Source organism: Rhamphochromis sp. 'chilingali', assembly GCF_963969265.1.
Source record: "Rhamphochromis sp. 'chilingali' genome assembly, chromosome: 21".
In the NCBI taxonomy this organism is placed as follows: domain Eukaryota; kingdom Metazoa; phylum Chordata; class Actinopteri; order Cichliformes; family Cichlidae; genus Rhamphochromis; species Rhamphochromis sp. 'chilingali'.
Genome location: NC_137949.1, coordinates 7,260,886 through 7,288,660, shown reverse-complemented (window position 1 = coordinate 7,288,660; position 27,775 = coordinate 7,260,886). Strand labels below are relative to the sequence as shown.

General features: G+C 38.4%; 1 protein-coding gene across 2 annotated transcripts; it reads left to right on the top strand.

Moving 5' to 3' along the window:
• On the top strand, positions 1-26,860 carry exoc3l4 (exocyst complex component 3-like 4). Of its 2 annotated transcripts, XM_080870646.1 has the most exons (14): positions 1-410; positions 1,217-1,502; positions 4,207-4,317; positions 5,466-5,690; positions 8,043-8,655; positions 10,860-10,977; positions 12,795-12,920; positions 13,154-13,254; positions 14,587-14,679; positions 16,963-17,086; positions 19,632-19,754; positions 20,424-20,576; positions 21,168-21,289; positions 26,509-26,860. In XM_080870646.1, the coding sequence occupies exons 2-14, from the start codon at positions 1,238-1,240 to the stop codon at positions 26,726-26,728; spliced, it is 2,394 nt and encodes a 797-aa protein (XP_080726772.1). In that variant the 5' UTR covers positions 1-410; positions 1,217-1,237; the 3' UTR covers positions 26,729-26,860. The 2 variants fall into 2 exon arrangements, with proteins under 2 accessions (XP_080726772.1, XP_080726773.1); XM_080870647.1 differs by lacking the exon at positions 12,795-12,920.
• Positions 26,861-27,775: the final 915 nt, after the last annotated feature.

Here is a 27,775-nt window from a genome sequence, read left to right as displayed (position 1 = left end):
GGGGGAAATCTTCCTGTAAACTGATCAGGGTGTTGGGAAAAGTAAAAAAAAAATGTCGGTCAGTGGTTTCAGCTTGTGCTGCGACCGACACTCCCGCTGACTAAATGTCCGTTTAATCATTAACAAGAGGTCTCTCTGTGTGTGTTTTTTCAGTCCGTAAACCTGCTCACTGGAAGGTGATCTCTGGCTTGTCCTTGTGCCCAGAGAAGCTAGTTCGCCTGCTTCACCTTGTGCTTTTACCGCCGGCTTTTTAAAAAACTTTCTCCTACAGAGACACAGCTGACGGTAAAGATTTCCTGTCTGCCTTCATGCCAGCAATGCAAATTTAAGAAAGCGAAAGCACCGAATAAGCTATAAAGAGTGAAGCACAAAAACAGCGGAAGTTTTATTAACCGAGGAATCGGCCAGAGGTAAGTTGACTTTTCTTTCCCCCTCATCCGGTCATTGTTAGTAGCAAACCTTTATTATATAAAATAATATAATGTAATAAAATAAAATCACTATATATATATACTGTGAATGCATTCAGCAAGTAGCATATTTTTGGCATCTATATGCACATATAGTAAAAGAGTTGTTGGAGGTTTGACCTCTGCTTCTTAATCCACATCAGAAGTTATAGAATTTTAGTCGCTGCAGTCATTTCTAGTAAATTATGAAGACATGTCAAGTCATGATCATGTAACACATAGTTAGAATTATTATTATTATAATGTCTTGAATAAAAAGTGATTGTTTTTAGGTTTTTTTTCTTTATCTCATGACTCTGCAAATATCCAAATGACATTTTTGGATGTCATTTTTTGTACATTGGTCCAGAGCTACATCAAACATGTAGCATCTGTCAAAACAGTCACTGACCATTTTTTGTTCATTGACTGACTTCTTTAATATTGAACTCCTCTCCTTGGTTTTAGTTTTTTGTTGTTGTTGTTGTTGTTGTTTTTTAAAAACAGCCAGAGAGAGACAGGGGAATTTCTTTAGTTCAGCCTGTACCTGCAGATACAGCAGTTTTAATTTTAATCTGCAGTGTCTTTTGGGTGCTTATGAAAACTGCTGGCTCATGTGTTATTAGTCAACAAAATTCCTCCACCCATTTATTTTCTCAGCAGTCACAATGATTAAACACTCACACACATGCTCACTTGTAGAGCAAAGGCACGGCACAGAGAGACATTTTGTCCTTACAACTTTTCTTTTACATTTTCACTCGCAGTTGGGTAGTAAATGAAATGAGATGTCGCAAATGATGGAAAAGTCTACCGAGAGCCCCAGCGAGGACAGAGCGTCCTTCAAGAGCAACGGGTCCATCAAGAGCGATGAGAAGTTGTCGACCGATGGCGGCACAAAGTTGGGCAGGCTGCGATCGTTTAGAAAGAGCATCCAGCATGCAACACAGAAGAGTCCTCTGTCATCTGTCAAGGGATCAAAGGTCACGTCCAAATCAGATACACCTACAAATGAGTCAGATTCTGCGGCTTCACCACCACCTCCGTCACCCAGTGAGTACCCTCATGGCTGTAATAAAATCTGCTGTGAAGCAGGTTTTGCAGACAGGTGGAATCTCAAGGTCAAAAGAAGAGCCAAGAGGATCTTACAGATAATTTACACCTCGCTATCTCTCTTAAAAAGGTCCTCTCACAAAACATAAATAATGTTGTGTCCTAGCTCTTATTAATTAATGCTTGTTTACATTTTTTCCCATGAGCGCCCAGGAGAAAGATCGTGTGAAGTCATTCCCCTCAGATGTGGGTGCTATTTTAAAGAGAGTATGCAAAGGTGAAAGGAGCAGTTGTCTGGGAAAAGGGCAGAAAGGGCCAAAACGCAAATATATCCGTTTGATCAAAGTATCTTAGCAAATGTCAAACAAAATGTTTCCTTGCTCAAAGAAGGACTGCAGGACCATGCATTACTGTGCAAAAGTCTATATTTTCCAAGGAAAGTGGAAAATTGCTCCAGAGATTTATTGGAATTTGTGCAAAAAATATGAAAATGTGGTATGTGAGGCTAGTATTTGTATTTATATTTTATATCAATTCTAATGAGCATGAAAATCAGTATTTGTTATGGCATGGCCACCTTTTACTCTCCAGCTTGGCCTGAACTCTTAGCCAAAGTTTGTTTTGTAATTTCTTTAAGTAGCCTTCAGGAAGAGTTCTCCAGGTTTCTTGATATTCAGAGCTCTTCTCTGGATGTTGGTGGCCTTTTTTCTGTTCTTTGTCAACATACATAGTACATGACTGATAGTGTTTTCTTTCTAGATGTTCATTCACTGCATTGGCGGCATTGTGTGTAGAATTTTGAGTTGAAAAATGAATGAGTCCATTGTAATCAGGCTGTAACATGGCAAGATGTGGAACAAGTGAAGCACTGTGAATACTTCCTGGATGCACTTTAAGAAAGTCTGGCTCAGTATCAGGTAGATAAATTACTTTTATCTGATTAGATGTGTATGAAATGTCATTTAGCATATAAACCAAAAACATCATGATTCAACGATGAATATACTACACTATAGTGTACCTCCAGAAGAGTACAATCAAAGAATAATTGATTAAAGCGCAGCTATGCTCAGTAGAATACAAACAACACCAGCTTTCAGAAATGGAAAACAGCATGCTGATGTCATGTGTTGTGAGTGAGGCAATAATTACCTTTGGAGTTCATGCTTTGCTCAAAGTTCTCCTGACTTTAGCCTGAGGACACTTTAAACAGGTCACACTTTAGAAACATGAGGCTTTGCTGTAAGATGTCAACACACTGCTCCCTTTCCTGACAATAATAATAATACAAATATAAATTCTTAATAAAATGAGCAAAATCCCACGTTTTCAGTTATTTTCTGGATTTGTGGATAAAACATATTTAGCTATTGCCCACTCCCATTTGTTACTGCTGAACTTTTCAGTCTGTGCAAGAGGGTGGAAGAAACCACTCTACAGGTCTGTACAGGTCTGTCCACAGCTCCAAGTTACCTCAATTTGAGCCATGGTTACAGTTATCCTTCCCCTCAGGTCTGACATTTTAATAATAATTTCATCCTGCAACACGTGGAATTTGCTTGTGATTTTCCCTGTGAATAAACGTCTAATTTTACTTCACTGTGGTGATTTCTGACCGTTTGTACATGTGAGACTTTAGAAATAAAGTCCTGTCCTGGCCATCAAATCAACTAATTAGTAGGAAAGCTGTTTGAATGTAGATAATTTGGGAAATTTGACAAAAGCAATTCATTGCTTCACAGGAAAGGAGTTGCCTCTCTTTTCATGGCACCCTCTTAGAAATTTTCTGTTGACGAGGCAGAATCGGGCCTCATTTAGATCCATGTTGTCATGTTTCACTGTTAGCAAAGGTCAGGAGTTCAGAGGAGCATCAAGCCTCCTTTTCATCTATTTTTAAAGTGAACTAAAAGCTTGTTTTAAAGCTGCTGCTGATGTGCAGTTTGTCCAAGCTTCATTTTAGAAGGAGAAGAATGAACATTAATTAACTGATTAAACATTCAAAGAGATTATTTGTGTAGATAAGAGAGTTTTCGCAGGGGGGCGTGTAGTCCTGGAGCGTCCAGGTGTGTGTGCAAATTCACCCCAAGGTCTGACCGTGCAATTCTCAGAGAAACTGCAAAAAAGATGTTTTGTCACAATGCACAAGACCACATTTGGAAAAAACCACACACAGCAAGTCAGTGCAATCACCTCATACCAACTCTCACTTGTGAATGAGGGGTTATGATTTGGGCTTGTTTTGCAGCCACATGATCCGGGCACCTTGCAGTCATTGAACTTCTGTGTAATCTGAGCCCATCTGCCCGACAGTTAAAACTTGGCTGAAGTCGGGTCATGCAACAGAACAACCATCCCAAAACATTTGGCACAAGTTATGTGATTATTTGTAAATCATTATCTCATCAGAAATCAGGTCAGGCTGTCTCCTAATGATGAAACTCATTAGGAGGCAGCTTTTTAGGCACTAGCACTCTGAACTTTTATTTCTAACACAGCTTACAGTTTTTTGCATTCTTCAGATTGCATAATAGCATTGCCAAAGCCATGCACATACAAACACCCACATAAATGGATATAACCTTTAGTTTATATCCCTGTGACACCACAAAGAGAAATTTCTTTGTTTTATTAAACTAAGGACTCCAGAGTCAGTTTATGAGAAACTTCTGCTGCTACTGATGTGCTCTTCTTGCCTCTCTGTCAGGTCTGAGCGCCGGCTCTCCGGCCACCCCTCTGAAGAACAACCAGAAAAAAGATGATGATGAGGCAGATGCTTCTTTTCGCATATCCAAACCACTGACACGATCAAAGACAGGTAAAATGTTAACTTTAATACTAGATCAATGTTGCTACATACTGGCAATATTAAAATATTAAACTGCTACCTATATTTTTTTAGTATTTACAAATTTACTACTAATAATCTACTCTAGAAAGATCAGCGTTCTATAGTTGGAAGTAATGTATTCAGGTAAAGCTGCTATTTCTTTTTACAAGTGTAACATTAAGATATATGACTGATTATTCTGGCCCCTCATTTTCCTGGCAAACTGATTTCTGTTAAAGCAAAATAAATAAATAAAATAAAATACAAAACAAGTACAAATACTACTTGATCTTAGTGACGAGCCCACAAAATGATGTGAATAAAGCATTTGGTATTAACTGCATTATTAAATTCATGTCTAACACTTTGGATTCAGAATTTTATTTGCTGGTTGACCAGCATGTTTTCACATCTAAACATACATCATAAATGCACAGACGACTAGTATAAAAAGTGTCAAGTGTTTAAAAACCTCCCTCATCGACTTTCGTATTCAAGATTACTTCCTTGCAAACAAGCAAAAAAACAGTAAAATCGGTCCAGTTTCTTCCAGTTTTTTTTAAAGGACACACTGCACAACATATGTCATGGTTTCAGCTAGTACATCTTTGGTAATCACCTTGTTGGTGCAAAAATACTAATACGAAGAACAAGGAATAAAACAGAAAAGTACAAACAAAGAATACTTGATTGAAGGACAGCTATGCCAAGTAGAATACCAGATATACAAGTTTTCCTCAATGGAAAACAGCAACTTGATGTCATGTGAGGTGAGTGAAGCAATAGTTATCTTTAGAATTTATCTGTTGCTCAAAGTTCCCCTAGGTTTTCACCCAGACCCTTCTAAGTTGAACTGGTAAGCGCCTTATACTTTAGACATGTAAATATGAGTCTTTACTGTAAGGTGTAAACACACTGCTCTGTTTCCCAAAAATGAGTCTTATAGTCCGTACAAAGGTAATAATATATGTCTATGTGAAAGAGCAAATCAAAGTGCCTAAAATCTGCACATTTACAAATTGCCATTATAGTGGAGCATATAAACTTACGGCTTTTTGCTGCTGAGTTTAAAACTATGCCTGTAGAAAAGGGAGGATAACAAAACACCCTGAAATCATCAAACTTTTCTTTTTTAGATCCTGGTACTTCCAAATTCAGTAATTCTTTTATGAAAAGAGGAGCATCCATTCGTCGGAGTCTGAAAATGGTTACTAAGAAGGATACTGATAAAGTCTCCACTAACTCCATCTCTGAGGCCTCAGTGGAGGAAGACATGGAGGAGAAAGAGGAGGAGGAGGTTCTTAGAGAAGAGATCGAAGATTGCTACGTACTGCCAAGTATCCCCCTCACACCACTGTCAGGTACAGTCTCCACTACATGTTCACGTTGGTTTAAATTGACTGTGACTTCATATAGCACATTTTTGACTGTAACAATTTTTCCACCTACAAGTGAAAAGGCAGAATAGCACCGTGTCTCGAATGTCCCCTAACATGTTTTCTGTGTATACATGCCACGCTGTAGTCTGGATCTGTCTCTTTACTGTTTGTTTTCGCAACAGACAGAGCCAATGATAAGAGCTTCCTTTGTCATGTAAATAACAGAGGGTCAGTTTATCTGTAGACACAGTTTCAAATCCAGTCTCATAAATGGGACACTGGTTTAGCTGTTAAAAAACAGTGATGGTGGCATCTTCTACTCTTAAGAATAAGTTGATGGATTTAAGAGAATTATAATCTCTTTCTTATTTAGGGACTCTATGAAAATGATTGACAAGCTCGTTAACTATTATAATGCTGTAACACCAGCAACATCAACTTCCTTGCTTCCCTGAAAACCAGGATCGTCTCTTTTACCTGCCTTTATGACTTTAATAACCTCCTGCAGTTTAACTATCTGGTATGTGTTATCTGATTTCATGGATAGATACAGTTAGGTATCATCTGCATAGGAGTGAAAATGATATTATAACAATACTGCCTGGGAATGATGTATAACAGATTGAGTCCCAGCACAGAACCCTGTGGAACTCCATAATTAGCCTTTGTGAAGAAGACTGCATAAACAAACTGGAGTCTATTAGACATGATTCAGTCGACTGCAGTGCAGTATCTTTAATACCTATGGCATTCTGTAGTAAAATGTTATGGTCGAGAGTATTGAACCCTTCACTGAGGTCTAGCAGGACAAATACAGAGATGTGTCTGCTGCCAGAAACCAAAATGATGAACCTTGTCCTGCGTGTCACTTGAAGATTCAGCTTTTTAGATCCAATTAAAAAATAAAATCACTCACAAAAGATTGTCTGGAGAAAGCAGAATGTGTTGAAACAAAGTCTATCAGGCTTCTACAACAAGAGCAGAGTCATATAAAAATCAAAACAGAGCAGCGAAATAACACAAATTAAAGCAACATAAGGGCGAAGAGCCTTAAGCACATCCACAAAAGGCAAGGTGATAGGGTAACAGAGAGATAGAGACGTAATTTAAAGAAACAAAGAGAAAAGAAGTAACGGAAAGAGAGAAAAATGAAGCAAGGGGCACAAGAGACAAAGAAAAAAAGAGAAATATAAAAGAGAGTGGCAAAATGAAGCGAAAGGGACATGGACCCCCTATTGATCCTCTACTTAATCACACAAGCCAAGGTGTGAAAGTAGAGGATCAATAGGGGTCCATGTCCCTCTTTGGGGACACTCCCATAGGGCTTAAATCTGGGACTCTCCACCATTTGACCCTTAAACTGAAGAAGCTTATCAGATGAGAGGTGGAACGTCTTCAAGCAACTTAAAAAAGTCCAGACGCTTTTCTTTCCAAGCTCCTTAGACTACAATGACCTGGATGACTGAGAACCTTCACAGACATTTCTTTATAATTTCTCAGTAACCTTAAAACCCATTAATCTCACGAAGAACCTTCAAAGTCATAATTTTTCACATCAAACGTGTAGAATCAAGGATTACCTCCAAAGCACAGCATAGCTATGGTAATGGCATATTTAGTTAGTAAACATAGCTTACTACAGATAGCATAACTGACTACTACCTAAAAATTACTTCAGTATATAAACAAAACACTTATATTAATTATCTAAATTTAAAATAAAAATTATTACTTATTCTAAAACACATTGCCTCCACTTTAAGAAAAAAGACTTTAGACATTTAAAATTAATTCAGATATTTCAACATTATTTAATTTCATTGGTATGCAAGTGTGCCAGGATACTGTACCAGCAGCTGAAATTGCAATTTGCAACAGCCTTCTTTGCTAGCCTATAGCAGGAGACCAATTCCAACTCACCATCTCCACAAAAGCTGCAGGTAGGTTTCATTACAGGGTAAAATTAAAGATCTTTGATGTTTCTGAACTTTTACTTTATTAACTTTTGCTGTTTAACTATGATATCCAGTAAAAATGAGCAGTAATCCTATTTTACAAGGATTATACCGTAAATCTAAAATTAAATTCTTTGACATCAAGCAGCATCAAGCCAGTGTAACGATGTGACACCTGATGTGATGAATTGTTCTGGATTTACTGTTTCTGAATGAGCTGCAATAAGTCTACTGAAGTCTGGCTTTTTTTGCTGCGTTTATGTTGACTGGAGCAGCACTACACTCTGATTTCTACCATTGTGGTTTCATAATGAGACATAACTGATTACAGGAGCTCTGTTAAGCCCTTGGTGATACGATTACTTCTGCTTGCTCACAGTGATGGAGATCAACAAACTGATAGAGACGGGGGAGCTGGAGGAGGCTCACCTGAACCTGCTCGCCCTGCGGCAGGAGTTTCACCAGCAGCCAGAGTCGTGCTCCGATGGCTCAGCTATGGAGCTGGCCACAAGGGAAAAAGACCTCAACCTTCTCTATGGAACAATGAGGAAAAAGGTCAGCGACATAGTGTGCGACCCTCTCTCCGACAAAAACAAGAAGCTGCTGCTCCAAATGGCCCGCGTCATCCAGGAGGAAGAGAAGAGATTAAGAGAACCAGGAGGCCTGAAAGACAGCTGGATGGACGCTTGGAGGGAATCGGTTAGTGCGGGTGTGCAGGTGAAGGTGCAGAGTGTTCACTTGGACAGAGTAGAGCAGAACTCCGCCTGGTTAGCTGTTCACTTGGGTCTGTTGGGTAAAGTCATTGTGGAGGACTTAGAGAATGTGAAGCAGGAACTGCGGTGGTCCTACCCACCCAGTTTTAAAGTCTTCAGCACTTATGTGAGAGGTTATAACAGAGTCGTTGCACAGCACCTGAAGAAGCTGGAGCAGCAGGTGACGGAGCTGAAGGATTTCTATGGTCTGCTGGACTGGATCATCAACAAGTACAAGAGGTGAGTGGGTAGATTGTTCAAATAGGGCTGTTGTTTTTCCTCAAGGACACCTCTCAAAGGAATTTCCTATTCAGCCAAAACAGTACATAAATAGATGGAGACAAAATTGAAATGAACTCTTGTGCATTATATTTCACTTTTTAGAATGATGTTAAACAGTATTTTCTATTTATTGTGGTGTGATCACAAAAACTGACATGCAGTTACTTATTGTAATGTAGTTTTGTAATGTAATTTCTAACTCTGATGCTGTACAGCTTCAAAAGCGTTCAGTCGTCTTTGTCCAACATGACATTTGTCATTAGCCTTGCAAACATAGTTTGTTGAAAGCAGCTACAAAATTGAGTACCCTATAAACAATCGTTATGCATCATTTTAGCCAGTCACACATTGCACTGTTGACAGACCGTACTCTGCCAAGAAGATTTTATTTTGGTAGCATTTGTGTGTCATTCTTACTGTACTTACTTACTTACTGTGATCATGTTAGCGATCCATTAAAATTTGGCATACATCCACTTTCAAAGTCAAGTTAATGATTTATTGGTGGAAAATTGACAAAGAGCCTTAAAATTTCTCATGTATATCTCACATGTATATGTATTGTCAACATATTGAAAATAATGTATAAAGATTTTAAATATCATGTCACATTTGACCTCTGACCTCTCCTTTAAGGCCAATTGATAGGCCAAAGTGATAATAATGCTATATAGATTTATTTAAAACTATGTTTTCTTTTTATTATTAAATTTAAAAAAAAACCTTAAAGTCATTGTTTCAATAAAGCTCTAGATCTGTTGTCGAAAAAGGACAAGCATTAAAAGTGGTCAGATGATGGGCACATTTCCTGTCATGGTTCTCTGTGTGGCAGGCAGTGATTGGACCCAAACGCAGGACTCTCAGGTGGTATTTTTAACTTAAAGGCAGCAGTTTTTATTTGCAAAACAAACTGAAAAACACAATACACGAGCACTACAAATAAAATTAAAACTCAAACTAGGACGACTGACCTAAACTGGGAGTTCATGGCATGACATGACAATTCAAAATACACAAAACACTGGGGCATCGACCCAGGACCGTGACATATCCAGTAAGTGCACAACCCATCCTACCACAAATGAAAAGAGCTTTTTTTAAAAATATGTTACATATTAAAATGCTTTTTTATTTGATGATTGCAGCCAGTAAAAAAAAAATCACCAGCATTGTGTTTCCTCAGGTTTGAAACCTAGAAAACTGTGAAAAACTTGTGGTGTTGCATCTGAAAGCTGTGGGTGTTTGTTGGGCAGTGAAGGTCAGAAAAGCTCAGCTCTACAAGTCTCCATATTTCAGTAACTCTGCCTCTGCTGCTGTGATTTAGGCTATTCTTTATAGTTTTTTATGAATCTCCCATCATTACGTTAGTATGGTGAAGAGAATAAGTGAATTCAGGTGTTTTTTGGAATATACATAGAATACAGAAAATGTATTTTGTGATTTAAATTGAATTCAGATAGCCTTTGTAATGATTGCATACAGCAAACAGAGACAGATGATATGCAATAAACTCCTCAGTCGGATTCTTTGAAGGCGTGATGTGTTATGCAAACATTATAAAAGGGAAAAGTATGTCTGCATGTCCTCCTGCAGCTTTTTTATCATCTCAGATTTACAGGGGGAAGGCACCTAAAACCACATCTTCACTGTCCACATAAAAATGTGTTCACACATGGTGCAGACAGCCGTTTTAATAATACCCAACACAAAAGCAGGACTGCGAGCGTGAGTGAGGTAGGCAGTGCTGACATTATTTGTTGAATCAGGGCATGGGAAACATAAAATAAACCTGTGCTCAGAACAACATTTGGGAGACCAAAAATAAACAGCTGATCTGATAAAAAAGAAGCACAACACTCTCGAGGCCAAAATGGGAAAAATAAAATCAGGTCACGACCACATTTTTCACAGATTATGTAAAATAGGATCCTCTTCATAAAGTATATCGCACACAGACCATAATGTAACATGGTTTTCATAAAGCAAATACACTCATTCAATATTGCATTGCAGTGTGCAAAGGACTACTGAATGTATTTAATTGGATTTTATGTTAGATTTTTTTAAACGTTTTATTTTCAACATCACAGGTAGGAAAATGTATTTTGGCCGATCTTAGTACCACAAAATGTTGTGAACTGCATCTTGTTTCACTCCAACAGTGAGAGGATCATGGGAAGTCTGTCTCTGCAGCCAGACATCCAAGATGAAAGCACTGATCTGCAGCTTGAGGAGAACTTCCTGAAACAAGTGAAAGAGAAGTACTGCAGGAGAATGCAGGTGAGGCGCTCACACTGAACTCACAACACACAGACTTTTAAATGTGTTTCTTGTTGGAATTTCATCCATAGATGAAATTTTAGTCTTTCATATTGTTATTCTTTGTGTAATTATGAGAATGAGTTGAATTAAAAGACCATTGAGATATTATGAAGCACACACTTCATTACTATATGTCTTTATTATGCCTCACTTTAAGAATAATGTCACGTTAAAAGATCTGCTAACTGGTTTTGTGACTTTCATGACCTAAACTGAGCTGACTTGACATGAATCAATTATGTATAATTGATTCATTGGTTTGTGGATTACCATTTGTGTTTGCTTTAGCTGTCTTGGCTTTTATGACCTGGGTAGAACTTCTGAAGGGTTAGGGTGGAAGTGTGGATAGATGGATGGATTGGTGGATGAATGGAAACCATGGAAAGAGAGGTTAGGCTGAAAACAAATGCTAGCTAGCTGGGTTAGCATAGTGAGCCCGTACACACAGACTCAGATACCAAATTATCAATTATGTAGATATAGATACCTAATTAGTGCTAGCATATACATTCAGCAAGATAGTACACTGAAAAAACCCCCACATAAAATCCATCACACTCACAAACCAGTGTGTGATGTCACAGGAGCTAAGTGGCCATCAAGTGGTTATTTATAGAAATGCAGTTTTTGCTAAATGGCTTGCATATGTGAAGGAACAAAAGGTGTCTGTCGCTAGGTATTTTCTGCTGTTGTTTTCTTCTAAAATTGAATAATTTGGGGGAATATGCATTAAAAGTCTAAATATTTAAAGAGAGATTGTTTTGAAGAAATGTAACAGAGTACTATCAATCTGTCTACATGCCAGATAGCCTCTCAGTAATGGTGGGATAAGTTGCAGTAAACCTCCAACATTCAATCAGATTAGAAGTTTAGTGATTAACTTGGTTACATGATGTCAGTCACTACAGGCCAGAGGTTTGTTTGGTTTTATTGCTTTAACATTCATGCCATAAAACACATTTACAGTTTGAGCACACTGATGTTGAACCAGCTACAATCTTGCCTTCAGAATAACATCAGGTCAGGTGACTTTTTAATGTGACAGAGGTCACTAACACTCATGGTAACAACCTCCCAGAGAATAAAGACCTCAGTCTGCAGCTCTGTTTCAGGAGTATTGGAGAAAGCATATCCTCTGATAATTAACCCATCTACACAGTGAAGATGTCAATCATCTGTGATGTAGTTGCAAGTTTTCAGTTCACAGTCTGATGCACAGTACTGTTAAACTTCCAGTTAAAGACACATAAAACAATAAAACCTTGGTAGGAATCAGGCAGTTTCTTCAACAGATTGTTTAAAATCATTAACCAAGTTGCCTCGATCACAACTTAGTCACATAACCAAAACATGAGTATACAAAATAGTACAACGAAAGCCTTTGATTTATTTTCTCAAAGTGCGTCAAACCCATTGACATGGTAATAAAACAAGATCACAGATAACTGAGCACATTATCAGTGTACGGTTTTTTACCAGTGCTTGTTATTTTCTTGATTGATTTTTATGTTACTGAAAAAACATATTCCTTGCTTATTGTATTTAACAGTTGTTGTTTTTTTACTAGTGAAAAACACAAAGATATTCACTGTACTTGCATAGAAGAAAAGAAAATACTCAAAGCATCAGTTTTGAGTGGTTACACCCAGCAAATGTTTGACTAATGGTTTCATTTCTGATATAGTTCTCAGAAGAGATGTTGCCACGAGTTGCTGAAACAGCTGTTTTGCTTGCACTTTAATGCTGACTTCCACTCTGCTTGGCTCTTCCTGCAGGAGGAACTGAGAATGATACAGGGCAGAGTCATTGAACTTGAAAATGAAGAGGTGTGGAAGGATGGCAAAGCTCCTAAAAAGGAGGACAACTTCCCCATTTCTTCATTTCCCATTGACATCCTAACGGTACTTATTGAAATATCACATAATGCACATAATGGGTACATGCTAAACACATCAAACCCATCAGATACAGATAAAATCTCACATTTATTTATTTAAATTAGTGAAGATTTCTCTGCCAACAGATCTTCTTTTTTAATCCTCCAAGTTGCAATGTAGTGTTTTCACCATAGGGTGGCAGCACATAACTTCTGTTTCCTTACACTGTGTACCAGCTCTGTTTTTTTCCTCAACAGAGCGTGAAATCGTTTGTTTTAAACTCCATCAAACTTGATGCTCAGCTGGAAAAGAAAGTGGTTTCTTCCTGCCTCAAGGAGTTGAAACAGTTCCCAAATGGGTATGGCAACACAGAGACAGCACATCTATCTATCCATCTGTCATAGACATTTAACAGGCCACGTTACCACAGGAATCTCAGTGGAAAAATTTCACTCCACCCTCCTGGAAGCAAGCTGATTTTACTCTTATCTTAGTGGCTTCGAAATAAACTCCAGATTACAATTTCTTATGATGGTGTGTTGTAATCTGAGGATTATTTCTTGTGACTGAGCACAGGCATTAAAGTGAGTCACAAGTATATAGATGGTTTTCTGTCTGATTACCATGACATGTAGTGCAGATGTTGTTTAAATCCATGTCTTTGATCAGTGGTGGCATTTTCAATCACTTTGGTCGCTTTTCTGACTCTTCTCATTAAAATGAAAAGTACCATGAAAATTCAAAACTCTTCCTTTCTTTGGAAGTGAACAAAGTTCCAAATTCAGCGAGGGATCAACCATTTATTTCCCCCACTGTACACATGGCGAGGGTGGGATCAAAGGTATTATGGCCACAACAAGAGAACAGCAAAAACAACTGGATTAAAATAACTTGTGATAAAGAACTGAGATGAGGAAGAGGAAAGCATCCACCTAAAAAAGCAAACAAATGAAAAATCAGGACGCTGACCTTTTTGCAGTGATCAGACAGTAATGTTATGTTATGTTATGTTATGTTATGTTATGTTATGTTATGTTATGTTATGTTATGTTATGTTATGTTATGTTATGTTATGTTATGTTATGTTAAGCAATACAAGAATATTCCCCTCGATTGGTCAGACAATCCTCTGAGGATCATGTGTTTGTCCCCATCCCACACAGTGTGTATAAGCAATCTCCCTCCTCCATCTTCCCCTGCAGACATTCTACCCAAAATATAACAGAAAAGAAACAAAACATAATCAAAATAAAGGATTATACACCAGAATTAATCAGTGAAAAGGAAATAACAAGACTCCCACACAAAACACAAGCGCTGTCATGCTGAAACAGAAAAGACCTTTTATTTACTTGGAGCTGCGAAGCTGATGGAAAACTTTCTGCATCGTGCAGCTATGACTTTTCAGCCTTTCTGCAAATCCCCCTAGTGTATTTATGATTAATAAATAACCTTTCTTTGCACTTTTGCACATTTTAACAACACTTCTTATGCATTCATTATTTTAAACATCACTTTTTCCTGTTATCTTTCCATCCCCCTTGGAGGGTTTGTTTCCTATAAAGTCTGTAACTTTGCTTTACAACAAAATGTCACAAAATGTTATTATTTTTAAACCCCTGTTATTTATCTGGCTTGTTTAACTCTGTCCGCCTCATCTTTTGACTGAAGCTTCTTCTTTCCTCTGCAGGTTTGAAAAAGCGTTCAGCCAGCATTGCACCTCTCACCAGCCTTTGTGGACAGAGTATCGCATTACATACATTAACAGCTTTACTTCTTTAAAGTAAGTCACGTGACTTCCTGAAAACATTCACGAATGCCCTGCCAGATTTAGCATGTCGTGACACGGTTATCTAGAGGGTTCACGCCACATTTTTCCCCCCAATAAATCTGTCAGCTCATTCATCTCGTGTGGATTTAGAGACAGGATGGATTTATGAGCAATTTTAATTAAAAAAAATGCACCAGGGTGCTATTTAGTCCCGATTTTTTGATTAAAAAAAAAAGCATGCAAAATCAAAGCGAATGAAAGGTATATTACCTAAAGTCAGAAAAAGCATTACAATTTATCTCAAGAAAACCAAAAGTGTGACGAACATGACTGCCAGTAGGTTCTGAATATGTATTACCCATCCTCTGAAAACAATATGTGTATTGTTCATTGTAACAAAGCAGTTTAATGTTTATAACAGAGAATCTATTCTGTCATTCTCTTTATTCAAGTTTTTTGAAATGAATCAAAAAAATCGAATGTGCAGACTTGAGCGGAAGTTCATGGTTGTCTTGTGCTTGGATGAGTCATCTCGCAGATATTCAGCTCTGACATATATCTGCCGGGACAGTAATTCTGTTGTGTGCCACGACTGCTGAGTCTCACAAGTGTGGGAGTTCTTTGGATGGGACAGCAGAGGCTTTTATATGCCAGAGCAAAAAGAGATCCACGTGATTTCAGAGAAGCAGGGCTCTGAATGTGAAACGCTGCTGTGGTATAATCGGGAGAAAGAGAAAGTACTGCGGGCACACCAGCTGCTTCTGTCACTCGCTGTGCTGGTTAGCTCAGTTTCTGCAGGGATATTTAATCAAGGTTCTAACACTTTATATTTATAGCTGCAGGCGTAGCTGCAGGTTAAACCTAGAGCCTATCCTAGCTTCCATAGGGCACGATGTGGGGTATACCCTGGACAGATTTGCTATCTGTTCAGGGAGTATTTTCATGCTTAGTTTAAGTTTTTGCTATCATTTTGGTTAGCTGGGCTTTGCTTGATTTAATTACTGCTATCTCTTTTGTTACTGATCCTGCTGTGTTCATGTTTCTCCTGTCACCGCCTGTTTCTTTCCATATATGTACATGGAAGGACTGGGAAGAGAAATAGATGTAGTGCTAAAGTCTGTCTGGGAAATCTCATCAGACCTTTTGTTATGTTTAAACTAGGAAAGCCCTCCAGTATTCCTGTTTGAAAGCTTGATTCAGTACACACACTTTTCCTGCCTGTAGTGCCAGGGAAAACACAAGGAAGTCTAGAAATATGCAGGGAACTGGAGACACATTAAGGGAAAAGACACACCGTGTCTGCCTTTGATAAAGTTAATTAAAAAAACAAACAAAAATAATAATTCAGCTCCACTGTATTGAGTTTTCTGCAGGAAGTTTAGGAGATGGCTTAATCAAAATGCCTAAACAGGCTAAAACAACAGTGAATAGCAGTGATAAAAAGACCTGATAGGACCACATTCAACATGTTACTGAAATAAAAGCATACGTCATATTGGCAGAGGTGTCCTCATTCTGCAGAGAATTCAGTCTGAGAATTCAGATCCTGGTGATATATAGAGTCTGTAAAAAGAGGTGGTTAGGATGAATGGCAAAAAAAACCCCCTAAATAACACAGATGGTAGAACCAAAGCCTGATCACACAATGGCTCCCTGGGCTTTCACATCATTATCATCATTGTAACCATGATTGTCGTCACCGTGCTGATGCCTTAGATCCATCAGATGAGTTTAAATCTCACTGAGGTCGAAATTGAGGTCATAGTTTTCTGGAAATCTTGTAAATCCAAAGAATGACGTCACCTGGGATGTTCACACTTACAGGTACATCTGTTAGGAAGCTGAGGGGGTAGCAACTCTGTAGATAACCCTCTCAGGACACACCAACTCTTGCAGAGTATTAAACAGGGAATGGGAAAAATAAAAAACAAAATATAAATAAAATTACACCAACCCTACCCTGTAAAAACATGCGAGTTATTTAAATGAATTGAGATGTGAAGTGTGAAGAGAAATATATCTCACGGTTTGCCCCAAAGTGCTTCATTAAAAAACAAAAAGTCTGGAAAAATTGATTAAAAAACTGTAATTTTGAAAACACGTGTAACTTGTAGGTAGTATAAGACAGAAATTAACATGCAACATACTCAAGTAATTACTTAAAATTAATGTAAGCAAATGAGATGTGCTTCACCAGACTCACCAGTGCAGTTCTGATTGAAAATGTGGCAATATTGTCACCATCCAACCTCATGATGATCAAGTTTTTTTATTTGTTGTTGTTTTCTCCTGCAGGAAACACATGGAGGAGTACAAAGAAACCTGTAAAGATGGGGTGAACGGCTTTCAAAAAGCGGTAGATAGTTTGATTGACAAGCTTATGCGAGACCTGGAGGATCAGTTTAAAGAAGATGTCAAGGTACGGCAATCTAGTGAATCATATGTTGTACAGGATATAAAACTGAGGAAAAGGAATCTTCCCATTTAACTTTTTTTTGTTATTTCCTTCCTCTTTGGAGCTACAGTAAAACAGGCCACCCAAACACATGAGATATCAACAAAAAGCCCAGAATCTCCTCTATTAAGTACATCAGGACTTAGTAGAATAGCTCACAAAAAGGGGATTCCTCCTTTCTTGCAGTAATAGCCAAGAGCACTTAGGGAAAATTCACAGAAGAAGAAAAAAAAAAGGGCCAAACAGAGCAGCAGACAACACGCCAAGTTGCACCAATATTTGGACAAAAGGATGAAGATGGTAACTTATCAGCTAGTTCACACTTTGCTAAATGCTAGTTATTTAGCAAAGTGTATCTGTGGCTGCAAGAAGGAGGAAATCCGGTAACTAAATGGTGCAGACAGCACCACCTGGGGAGGGAGTTACACCCCAGGAGAGATTACAGTAACCAGTGCAAACGTTGTGGGCACACAGGCTCATTACTAACGAGCAGAGGCGTGGCAAATCAATTTCATAGAACAAAGTTTAGACAAAACTACAAATATACACCTGCAGAAAAGAAAACAGCAACTTAAGCAGCAGGGCTGGCAATACCGAACCATTAATTAAGACACTTTATTAACAAACATTAGTTAAAAGAACAAGGTTCAATACCAGCCAACACGACAGCAACAAAGCAACAACAAGGCTAAAGGAAGACAGCAGCAGTGTGTAGTCCTGGAACAACAGAAAGAACCACCCTTTAACAGTCACACAGCTTAAACAATTGCCAGGGGAAATGAATCCAATCTATAATACTTAAAGACAGCCTGTGAATAACAGGAATGAGTGCACATTGCCAGGGACCAGGAGGAGGCCACAGCTGCTTCTTATAACCGGCCTCTGACTAACCCCTAAGAAAGGGGTGAATGTTCATGCTGCGTTTGCTGACACCATGCATGAATCAAACATCTCCTACCAAATCTAACCAACTGCATACTTATTATTCACAACTATACTAGATGCTATGAGTGTTTAGACCAAAAACGTTTGGTATTGTGGAAAGTTTTAGTATATTCAAAGACACAAACTCATGCAGAATGACCCCCTAAGTAAGCGTAAGAGTACTTTCCTAAAATCTTTCTCCAGATGTTATGTCTTTAAAGTGAGAAGTAACTTTCTTGAAACATTCAAAGATACAAGGAAGTATGATATAAGCTAAATCCAGATGTTTGGCTTACATGCTGTTCAGTTCTACAGTTGTACCATTCTAATCAGCTTGGAAGTCAATATCTGGTATGATTGCTGTTATTTTCAACACAGCCTGAACTCTCACTCTCACTGTTAGCCTTTAAAAAGTCTTCAGGAATAGTTTTACAGACTTCTTGAACAATACGTGAATGCTCTTTAAGATGTTGACTTATCTTTGGTATTTTTTAACTAAAACTAAAGTGCAGACAGTTGCCTTTTTGTGTTCATTTCTAAGTTGTTTGTTACGTGTAGCCACAACTATGGTTCATTCCTTGAGTTAGGTTTCTTTTTTATGCTTGAATGATTCATAGGTCAGTGTTAAGAGGCTCGAGGACTGGACTGAAAATGAGGGAAAACACAGATAATGGCCAAAGAAAAAGACTTTCTGAAAGCGTGGAGAAATAATACTTAATACTAGTCTGGCTCCTTCAAAACAAAATTTTGGACTTTTGCACATTACTTTGTCTGTGAAGGTTCTCAGTCATCCAGGTCATCGTAGTCTAAGGAGCTTGGAAAGAAAAGCATCTGGACTCGTTTAAGTTGCTTGAAGACGTTTCACCTCTCGTCCGAGAAGCTTCTTCAGTTCTAGGGTCAAATGGTGGAGAGTCCCAGATGGTCGCTCACAGTGGACATAAATGGCCTCTTTTACTCGTCTTTCAAACCATCTGTCCTCTTTTTCCAAAATATGAGCATTGGCATCCTTGAAAGAGTGGCCGTTGTCCTTTGAGGATTCCATCTGCCCTCAGAAAATCACATGGTATGCTGGGGTTAGGTTTCACAATGAGCTCACCCGAAACCTTGGCTGATTGTGACCTACACATGAGCCACACCTTGGCTCGTGTTATTAGTTAGTGGATCATTACGGGGTCCATCATCCTCTTGGGGGGACACTCCCACAGGGCTTAAATCTGGGACTCTCCACCATTTGACCCTAGAACAGAAGAAGCTTCTCGGATGAGAGGTGAAACATCTTCAAGCAACTTAAAGAAGTCCAGACGCTTTTCTTTCCAAGCTCCTTAGATTGCACATTACTTTAGATTTTGTGATGAAGATAAATACGCATATAAGTAGGCTTTGAGAGGAGGTAGTTCCATTAACTGCTTCTCATTCAATATATTCCTTTTAATATGAGGTTTGAGGTTTGTTTGTTTTTTTACTTTTAGCCTATTTAGTAGAATAATCAGGTGTTAACTTGAAATGTGACTTTTTATAATCTGTCGTGAGTAAACCCTCAAAGGCATTGTGTGATTAATGGCTGTGTTATTTGTTGTTTTTCCAGTCTTACTTAAGGAGAATGATGACAAGGAAATGGCTCACCAACGATGAAGACTTTGATCAACTCTACAGCCGGACAAAGCTGCTTTCCCAGCACTGCAGTCTCATGATGCCACCACAAGCCAAGGTGAGAAGGAGGAGATGGCCTGGAAAAAAGTCAACAGGGGCAGTCCAGAGTTGACCAACTACTTTATAAAACTTAACAGCCAAATGTTTTTACTTACAGTACAGGAAAGGCCGCCGCTTGGAATAAAGACAGGTTGCCTGCCAAAGTCAAGTCCCTTGCTAAGGCTAAGGATTTTCTGGCATTTGTCCCAGTCTGATTAGACAGTTACCATGAAGGGAATTACCTTCAACAGAAGTTTTTATGGTAATTATGGTTTTATTTGTAGGGTGTTAAGTGATTTAAATAGGAACAAAAGATGCAGAATATCATCTAATATCTATTGTACTTAGACGTTTTTTTAATGCTTACTATGAAATCGGGAAGTCCTGTTTATTTTAGATCGATTGTCTCGGAAGTTCCAGTTAATACATTTTGCTGTCCCATTGTTTTTCTCCGGATGCTGCAAGAGCAGAAAAAAAAACTGTGAGTGTCATGAATCCTAACAGGAAAGAATGAATAGGTAGATTAAAAGGTGTCAGTTCAGATGAATTGAACCCTGGTGGTCACGATGCATTATCACCTCCAAACTAACATTTCCCGTTTTTTGCGTCCATCCTGTTATGCCGCCACCTAACTCCCTCTTTCTGTGTGTGTGTATGTGTGTTTGTGACTCTGTTACCCTGGAGACAGGCGTTTGCAAGCAAACTGCACTACCATGTGGTGATAGAATACATCGGTCAGCTGATGAAGAGTAACTACTCGTGCAAAAATCGGAAACACGAGAAGGCCGCGACCAAGATCCGTCATCAGTGGAATAAACTCAGTGATCTATTTGAGGACATGGTAATTAAGTCATCACTTCCCTATCAACACTAAAAGCAAATAAAAAGTAAAATACAAATTAATTGCTGTAGGTATTTTTAAGTACATGTCATGATTCAGTAAACCTTCAAACTACTTTGAATTTTAAACAGGTTTAATGAACAGGTGGAACGTTTCTAATTATTTTTAGCCAAGTAATCTAAACACTTTTAACCTCCTAAGACCTGAACTCTTTCATGGCATGCATTTGTAATTTCTCTTTGCTATTTGGGACCTGATGAATGTAAAAACAAAGAATGATGTCTAAATGGTCCTTTATTTTCATTTCACATAATATGCATCCTCTTTTGCTTCAAAATACAAAATACTGACCTGATCTTTGGTCCACAGATCCTTCGTTCATGTTAAAAGCAGTATAAGTGTATGTTTAAGTGGCGTATTTGCCTTTGATGGCTGGTCACATTCCTCTCAATGAGCAGCATAACAGGAAATCCTCTGCTGTGCAGCCCCTTTATTTGTGTAGTCATGTGTTTTATTCAAAATTCAAAGGATGTTCAAGGTCAGCAGCAACTCCATCAGTTTTAATGTTTTGATATTTTTTGTCTTTTACAGAAGTCGAATAATGAGTGGCTCTACCATGTAGGAGACGACTTGAGCAACATCATTGGACAGAAAAACACATCAGACATCAAGAACCATCTGCAGCCTGTAATAGAGAATTACCCAGACTTCAGGTAAGCACTTCTGCCAAATGCAACATGACGATTCACTAAAAATAAACCAGGAAAAATCCCGTTCTACCCTCTCTTAGTCTTTAGGATGCAGGCAGATTAGGGTTTTCCCATAATCCACTAGGTGACAGATAAGGAACGCTTAGGCTGGACTGGTTTCTAGCCTTTTACAGATTTGGTGTGTACAATTTAGGCCAGGTTTCTACAAAATAACCCTGTTTTATGCCAACGGTTATATCTGAATATAGAGAGCAGTGTTTTCTGCTCTGACATTTACCAAAATTTGGCTCCAGTGCTTGTTGCAGTTGAGCGTTATTAAAATTTTCCTTTACTGAGCTTTGTTAATATTGTACAAATCAACAGAAACAAAAGGACATCGCTGTTTGTCTTGGATTAATATTTAGCTGTTAGAGAGGCGTTAAAGTAGGATTTGGTGGAAGAGGAAATCCTAAAATTGAGTGCTTTGCAAGGGCAAAAGAATTGCTCAGTAATAAGTTACATAATAGCTTATTTTGTGAGTGCCGGTACATTTTTCTTTGTGTACAGGCTGTGATCAGCTGACCTGTGCTGCTTCTTTGATGGTGGTGGCAACCCCCAATCCTACTCAAGTAAATAAAAGTGAAGTAAAGTGTTTGGAAAAATGTACTTCTAAAAGTACTTTTTGTTGCACCATGTTCATTCATTCATGAGCTGCTGTAGCATGAGTCAAATGGATAAACTGCACGTCAGCACCTCAGCATGCAGTCGAGTTCTATAGTCTTACTAATGACCTACTAATTTCATTCACATGTGTTGCAGCAGGGACACATAGAAACGTTTCAGGACACTGGCCCTCGAAGACACCTGGGATGTAACCTAACATTGACCATGAACACCACAGAGCCTGTTTAGCCTTCACTAAACTGTATAAAACTCCTTAGAGCTAGCTAGATGTTAGCCGCACTACAACTTTATTTACATCTGTCCATGAACACATCACAGGACAAAGTGTAAGCCACTCTGGGATGTCATATTTATTTATGTATTTATTTATTTTTGGTAAAAAAAATAATAAAAATTTTGCACTGTAGTTCAGGACAAGCTAAGATCACGCAGTATGTAGGCTTTAGGGGTTTCCCATCTACCAGGTTTCTATTGAAATTGTTTTATAAAAGTGAAACATGTATGGAGTAAACTATAAAACAACAGCATGTCTGCGTCAGAAATTTGTGGTTGTGACATGCGAAGAAAAGCAGAAAGAAAAAAAAATCCAAAATGAAGACACAACAAAAGTGTCAGACCTTCCCCTTTGTGGTTGTTGAAGCACATAAAGGAATTCTTTATTTTATATTGGTGTAAAACAGAAGTGGGCAGATTGTAGCTGAATAGGAATCCCCCATTATCAGCTGTCAAGTAAACCTAAGTGGACTTTGACTATCATCAGGAGAATGAGGAAGTGAAGCGAATTTCAATGACTGACCCAAAGCAGAAGAGCAATGTTTAATTAGCTGTCTGTGAGATTCATATAAACCCCTCTGACATTTAGCATCAGGGATATATCTCGTCCAAGCACGACATCTGAGATGTGATTTTCTTGAAAGGAAGCCGATAAAACGGTGAATGGTATTTTTAACAGCCATCACATGATAATGACCTTTGCTCTCACTTTATGAGTTATGAACATGAGTGGGACAAACTGCAGACATGTGAGGTGATCAAAATAAACAAAAGGACATGTTGGTAACAAAGATGAAATCCACAAGTCGTGGTGATTACTCAGTTTCTTTTTCTTTGCAGAAATTTGGATATTGTTTGCACTAAATTTAGATCTGACAGCTTTTTTATGATGAGACAACACACTCCACTCAGCAAACATGAACGGTAGAAAAGACAGTAGTTGTTCCAGTCTTTTGACAGATATCAGCAAGTGATGAAATGATGCCTGAAAGTGTGTTCCTGAATCAGTGTTATACACGTGAAAACAAAAGCATGAGCTCATTGGGGACAGAAAAACAGATTAGCTCATCTTACTGCTGTCCAGTGGATGGGGGATAAGTCCAGTGGACATTTCAGTGAACAGTTCCTGAATGACATTCAAAGCTCTTCTTTGGATGTTGCAAAACAGGCAGACTGGTCATGGTTTGTTGTAACAAAGTGCCTGAACATTATATTTAAAATAGGTTCTTTGCGAAGTTATGTGTTATGTGTAGACACAATGCACCTCCATTCCTTGAGTAAGGAGCATTTTTTATAGTCAGCTGATGCATAGGTCAGTGAAAGCAGCAAAACAAATAAAATGGTTTTTCAGAAAATGGTCATGAACTCGACTGAAAACAAGTGGAAAAAAACCCGAAGAAAGAAAGAAACACCCTGGAGGACTTTTGCTCAAGACACTTTTAAAAAGTTACAAGAAAGTCTAGCTCTGTTGAAGCGATATATAAAGAGATTAAGGGTGGCTAAATAGTGTTGTACATTATATAAATGTCCAAAATTAATTATGATCTTGTTCAGCTAGAGATATGCTCTTGGAGATTATCTCAGATTTTCTCCACCTGTGAGAAAACATGATCTGAGAGGACTTTAAAAAGGACATTTTGAGATGCTGTGAAAGTTTTACTTTGGTGTATTTTGGCCATGGCCACAAAACTCAGCTTTTACCTTTCAGGGTTCTAGGAAATGGTTTTATCCTTCACAGTGAAAGCTTAAAATGTTTGGTGACTAATGAGAAGAGCCTGTGGAGTTTTTTTGTTCTACTGCCCAGCTGTCAACTGTTCAGGAATCATAATCTGAGTGACCCATTTGTGGATGCCTGTGGTGATAATACCCCTGAAGTTGAGTCTTCTGGAATGCACAAGGAGTTACGGTCATTCACGATTAAAAATGCTCTGCTGTAAATGATCTGATGGTTCTTAGGTCTGCTTCACTCTCTGTTTAAAGGCATTTTAGAGTTTTGTTTCCTCAGTTCCCACCAGATTGCTGCTGTAAATAAACCTCTTAACTGCTCACTGCAGGCAAAATCCAGATGTTCCAGCATTCCTATCATTTGATGCCTGTGCCCTGTTATTGTGCAATACACAGCTTATCTTAGGTAAAACTTCACAAAACATGGCAAGAAGAACTATCTAACAAGATAGATCAACATCTGTCTGTCTGCCTCTCACACAGGCTGCAAACTGCAACCGTTTTAGTTTCTAAAAGAAAATTGCGTATTCCTCTCACAACATAACAGAAAGCTGAAAACCACATAAACTTGTGCGCAGGAGACGGATGTTTTTGTTAATGAGAGCTAATTGCAGCCTCTGTAACAAAAAAGCAAGCTGGAAGCACAGAGTGCAGCCTGTTGACCCTGTATAGCTGAGGCACGCTGAGTTGGGATTTACGTAATATCTCACAAAGTTTCCCCCAGCAGTAGAAATGTGAGAGGAGGGCCTTAAATGATCCTGCAATGCTGTGGTTAACTTTAGACTTCATGCAATATGTGCATGGGGCATTTCCACATTCTTTCCCCTTTTTCTCTTTCTTTCGGTTCTGCTAAATGAAAACATGTGCATCTTTTTTTATTTCCCAAATGAGAAAATAAATACATTTAGCAAGAAAAGCAGATGTTTCTCTTGCCAGTTAAAACTGAACTGATGTAAAGTGTGGGAAAAAAACTGAAGTTTCAAAAAAAGGTCGAAACTTAAAGAGATGATCCCTGAAACTAGAATGTTGGTTTGTGCTGTGAAGTTTGTAAGTCATAGGACCACAGCAGATACGGTTTGAGTAAGTACAGGAATTTAAACTGTATGTTCAAAAACTGTACGTGAGTGAAGAGATCATTATAACAGGTTTAACTGTACTACCAAAAAATCTAGTTGTAAAGATACCGTGGTTATTTTTCCATTAATATCCATATTGGAGTGCCTTTTTTGCTATGACATGCAGTATGATTTTATTTTATTTTTGCCCCTTTTTTGTCAGAACCTCACTGTTACAGCGCAAAGGTCTACGTGATGTGATCCTGAAAATATCCAATAAAAATAACAAACTATTGCACAATTATAAACAACTCATACATCTGCAGTTTGGAAAGGACAACACTGTTGAAGTGATTATTCCCAAGTTTAAATATTTTTTTGATGGATTTATGTATCATATGGTGTTGGCATCTGTGGATTGGCAAGGCTTTACTTCTACCCCGAAAAGGGAGGGAGTGTGTAGCTATGGACAGTTTGACTCTCTGTTGGTTTGCAGTCTAGGGTCCACATTTTTCAAGATATCTGTGTGATGTGTGAATTCTGTGTGAATTCTGTGTGATGATAGATACCAATGGCAGCTCGAGCTGATTTAATTTTTGTTAAAATTGGGTCAAGGGTACAACAAAAGTTAAAAATCAGTAAAAAACTTTGCATTACCCAGAACTTCACAACAGTAAACTAGACCTTGGGAGGTTTGCTAAGCAAGTAGCTATCTTCGTAAAATCCTGGAAACTATTCTCACATTGTTAGTGACATACAGAACAGAACTAGGGGTGGCTGTGGCTCAGGCGGTAGAGCAGATCAGCTACTGATTGGAAGGTCGGTGGTTTGATCCTTGGCTTCCCCAGTCTGCATGTCAAGTATCCTTGGGCAAGATACTAACCCCAAATTGACCTCCGATGAGTTCATGTGTGAATGCAGGTTAGTTTGCACTTGTGTATAGAAGTGCTTGTACGAGTGGGTGTGAATGATGTTGTATAGAGCGCTTTGAGTACTCCGGGAGAGTAGAAAAGCGCTATATAAGATTCATACCATGTACCGGAACTTGTTGTTAATAGTATGAGGGAGGTTGTCTGATGTCATCTTTATGGGGGAAGAAGTTAAGACTCTCACTGCAGTATTAGCCAGATAGTTTTAAAGCATGTAGAAAAAGCAAAAGCCAGCGCTGTTGGAGCTTTGAATTCTTCAAATTCTAAAGAATTTAATAAATGTGTTATATTTTCCAGAGTCAAAAAGTTACATTGTTTCTCATGGACTTAAGTATTTAGATGACCCCCATGTCTCAGAAAGTCACAGTTAATACACTCAACTACTCAACAGCCTACAAAAAATACTTGGTGTTTGTATTTGGTGGGGGGGGGGGGGGGGGGGGGGGGGGGGGGTTCAGGTAAACTGGACTTTCAATGGAATTAATATAAATTGGTTAACTAATGAATTAAAATAAATATAAATAGTATTAATAAATATGGAATTAATAAGCATTTTGATGTTGTTCTCCACTTGCAGTAAGAAGCACCTGGTTGCTGTTCTGTACTTCAGGGGCCTCATTAGGGGCCACGAACACCAGCTGATCCTCCGGCGACTCACAGCACTGAAGAGGGAAGGGAACATTGCCAGTAGTGACAGAAACCAAGTGTTATTTAGTAATATGCAGGTTACGGTCAACACAAACTGCCTGTCCAACTTCCCTTACTCCTGCTTCAGCTTTCTGATGCCAGACAACTAGGAAAACACTGCAGGTGTAACACCACAGAGTGTAATGAAGTGTGTCACCTGTGGATTGGTATTGGTGACCTGTCCAAAGCCTTATATACTTTGCACTACTGATATTTGTTATGTCACATGTTTTTTTGTTTGTTTGTTTGTTTGTTTTTGTTTGGGGGGGGGTGCTTGTTTGTTTGTTTCTTGTTTATTTATGTGATAAGATACAAATAACTCGGACCAAAATGAATGTATCACTCAGACTGAACTAATTTCTCGTCAGTAAAGCAAACATGATTTGAGAGATATTTGTTAGTTCACTGTTCACTGAGTTAAAAATCTATTTCTACTGATAGGGTTAAATTAAAGCTCACAGGTGTTATGTTAGTACTTTGCTTCTTGCTGGTCATGTGAGCAGTGTACTGTGTTTATACTGTTCATACTTGATGTGTTATATATAATGACAGTGTAAACTAGGAGATCGAAACTAAATTGTGTTTAATTTATGTGCATGTGTGTAAAACATTCTTCAGGATAATATGAAGCTAACAAAAGACGTGTTTGCCGCAGTGCGAATGTATATAAGTATATAAAAAGTATATGTATTTAAGACTTAAAGATAAATATTTGCTGGCCATGTGAGATTTGTGTTTTCCAGTAACTGGCACGTGCAGTTTTTTTGCTTAATGTTCACCAAAGAACCTGAATTTGTTTTCAACAAATTTTACAAAAAAATGAAATGAACACTACACATGCATAAGAAATAAATTAACTTACCAATCAATCAATACTCAATATTATGTCAAGCATTCAATTCAATTTTATTTATACAGCGCCAAATCACAACAGTCGCCTCAAGGTGCTTTATATTGTAAGGTAGACCCTTCAATAATACATACAGAAAAAAACCCAACAATCATATGACCCCGTATGAGCAAGCACTTTGCTGACAGTGGAAAGGAAAAACTCCCTTTTAACAGGAAGAAACCTCCAGCAGAGCCAGGCTCAGGGAGGGGCGGACATCTGCCGCAACCAGTTGGGGTGACAGGAGGAGGACAGGACAAAAGACATG

Excerpts from the sequence above, each read along its gene's own strand:
- exoc3l4 (XM_080870646.1), top strand. The coding sequence starts at position 1,238 with ATGTCGCAAATGATGGAAAAGTCTACCGAGAGCCCCAGCGAGGACAGA. Across the intron at positions 13,255-14,586 it reads TTGAAACAGTTCCCAAATGG|GTTTGAAAAAGCGTTCAGCC; the intron begins GTATGGCAACAC and ends TTTCCTCTGCAG. Across the intron at positions 19,755-20,423 it reads TGATGCCACCACAAGCCAAG|GCGTTTGCAAGCAAACTGCA; the intron begins GTGAGAAGGAGG and ends CCCTGGAGACAG.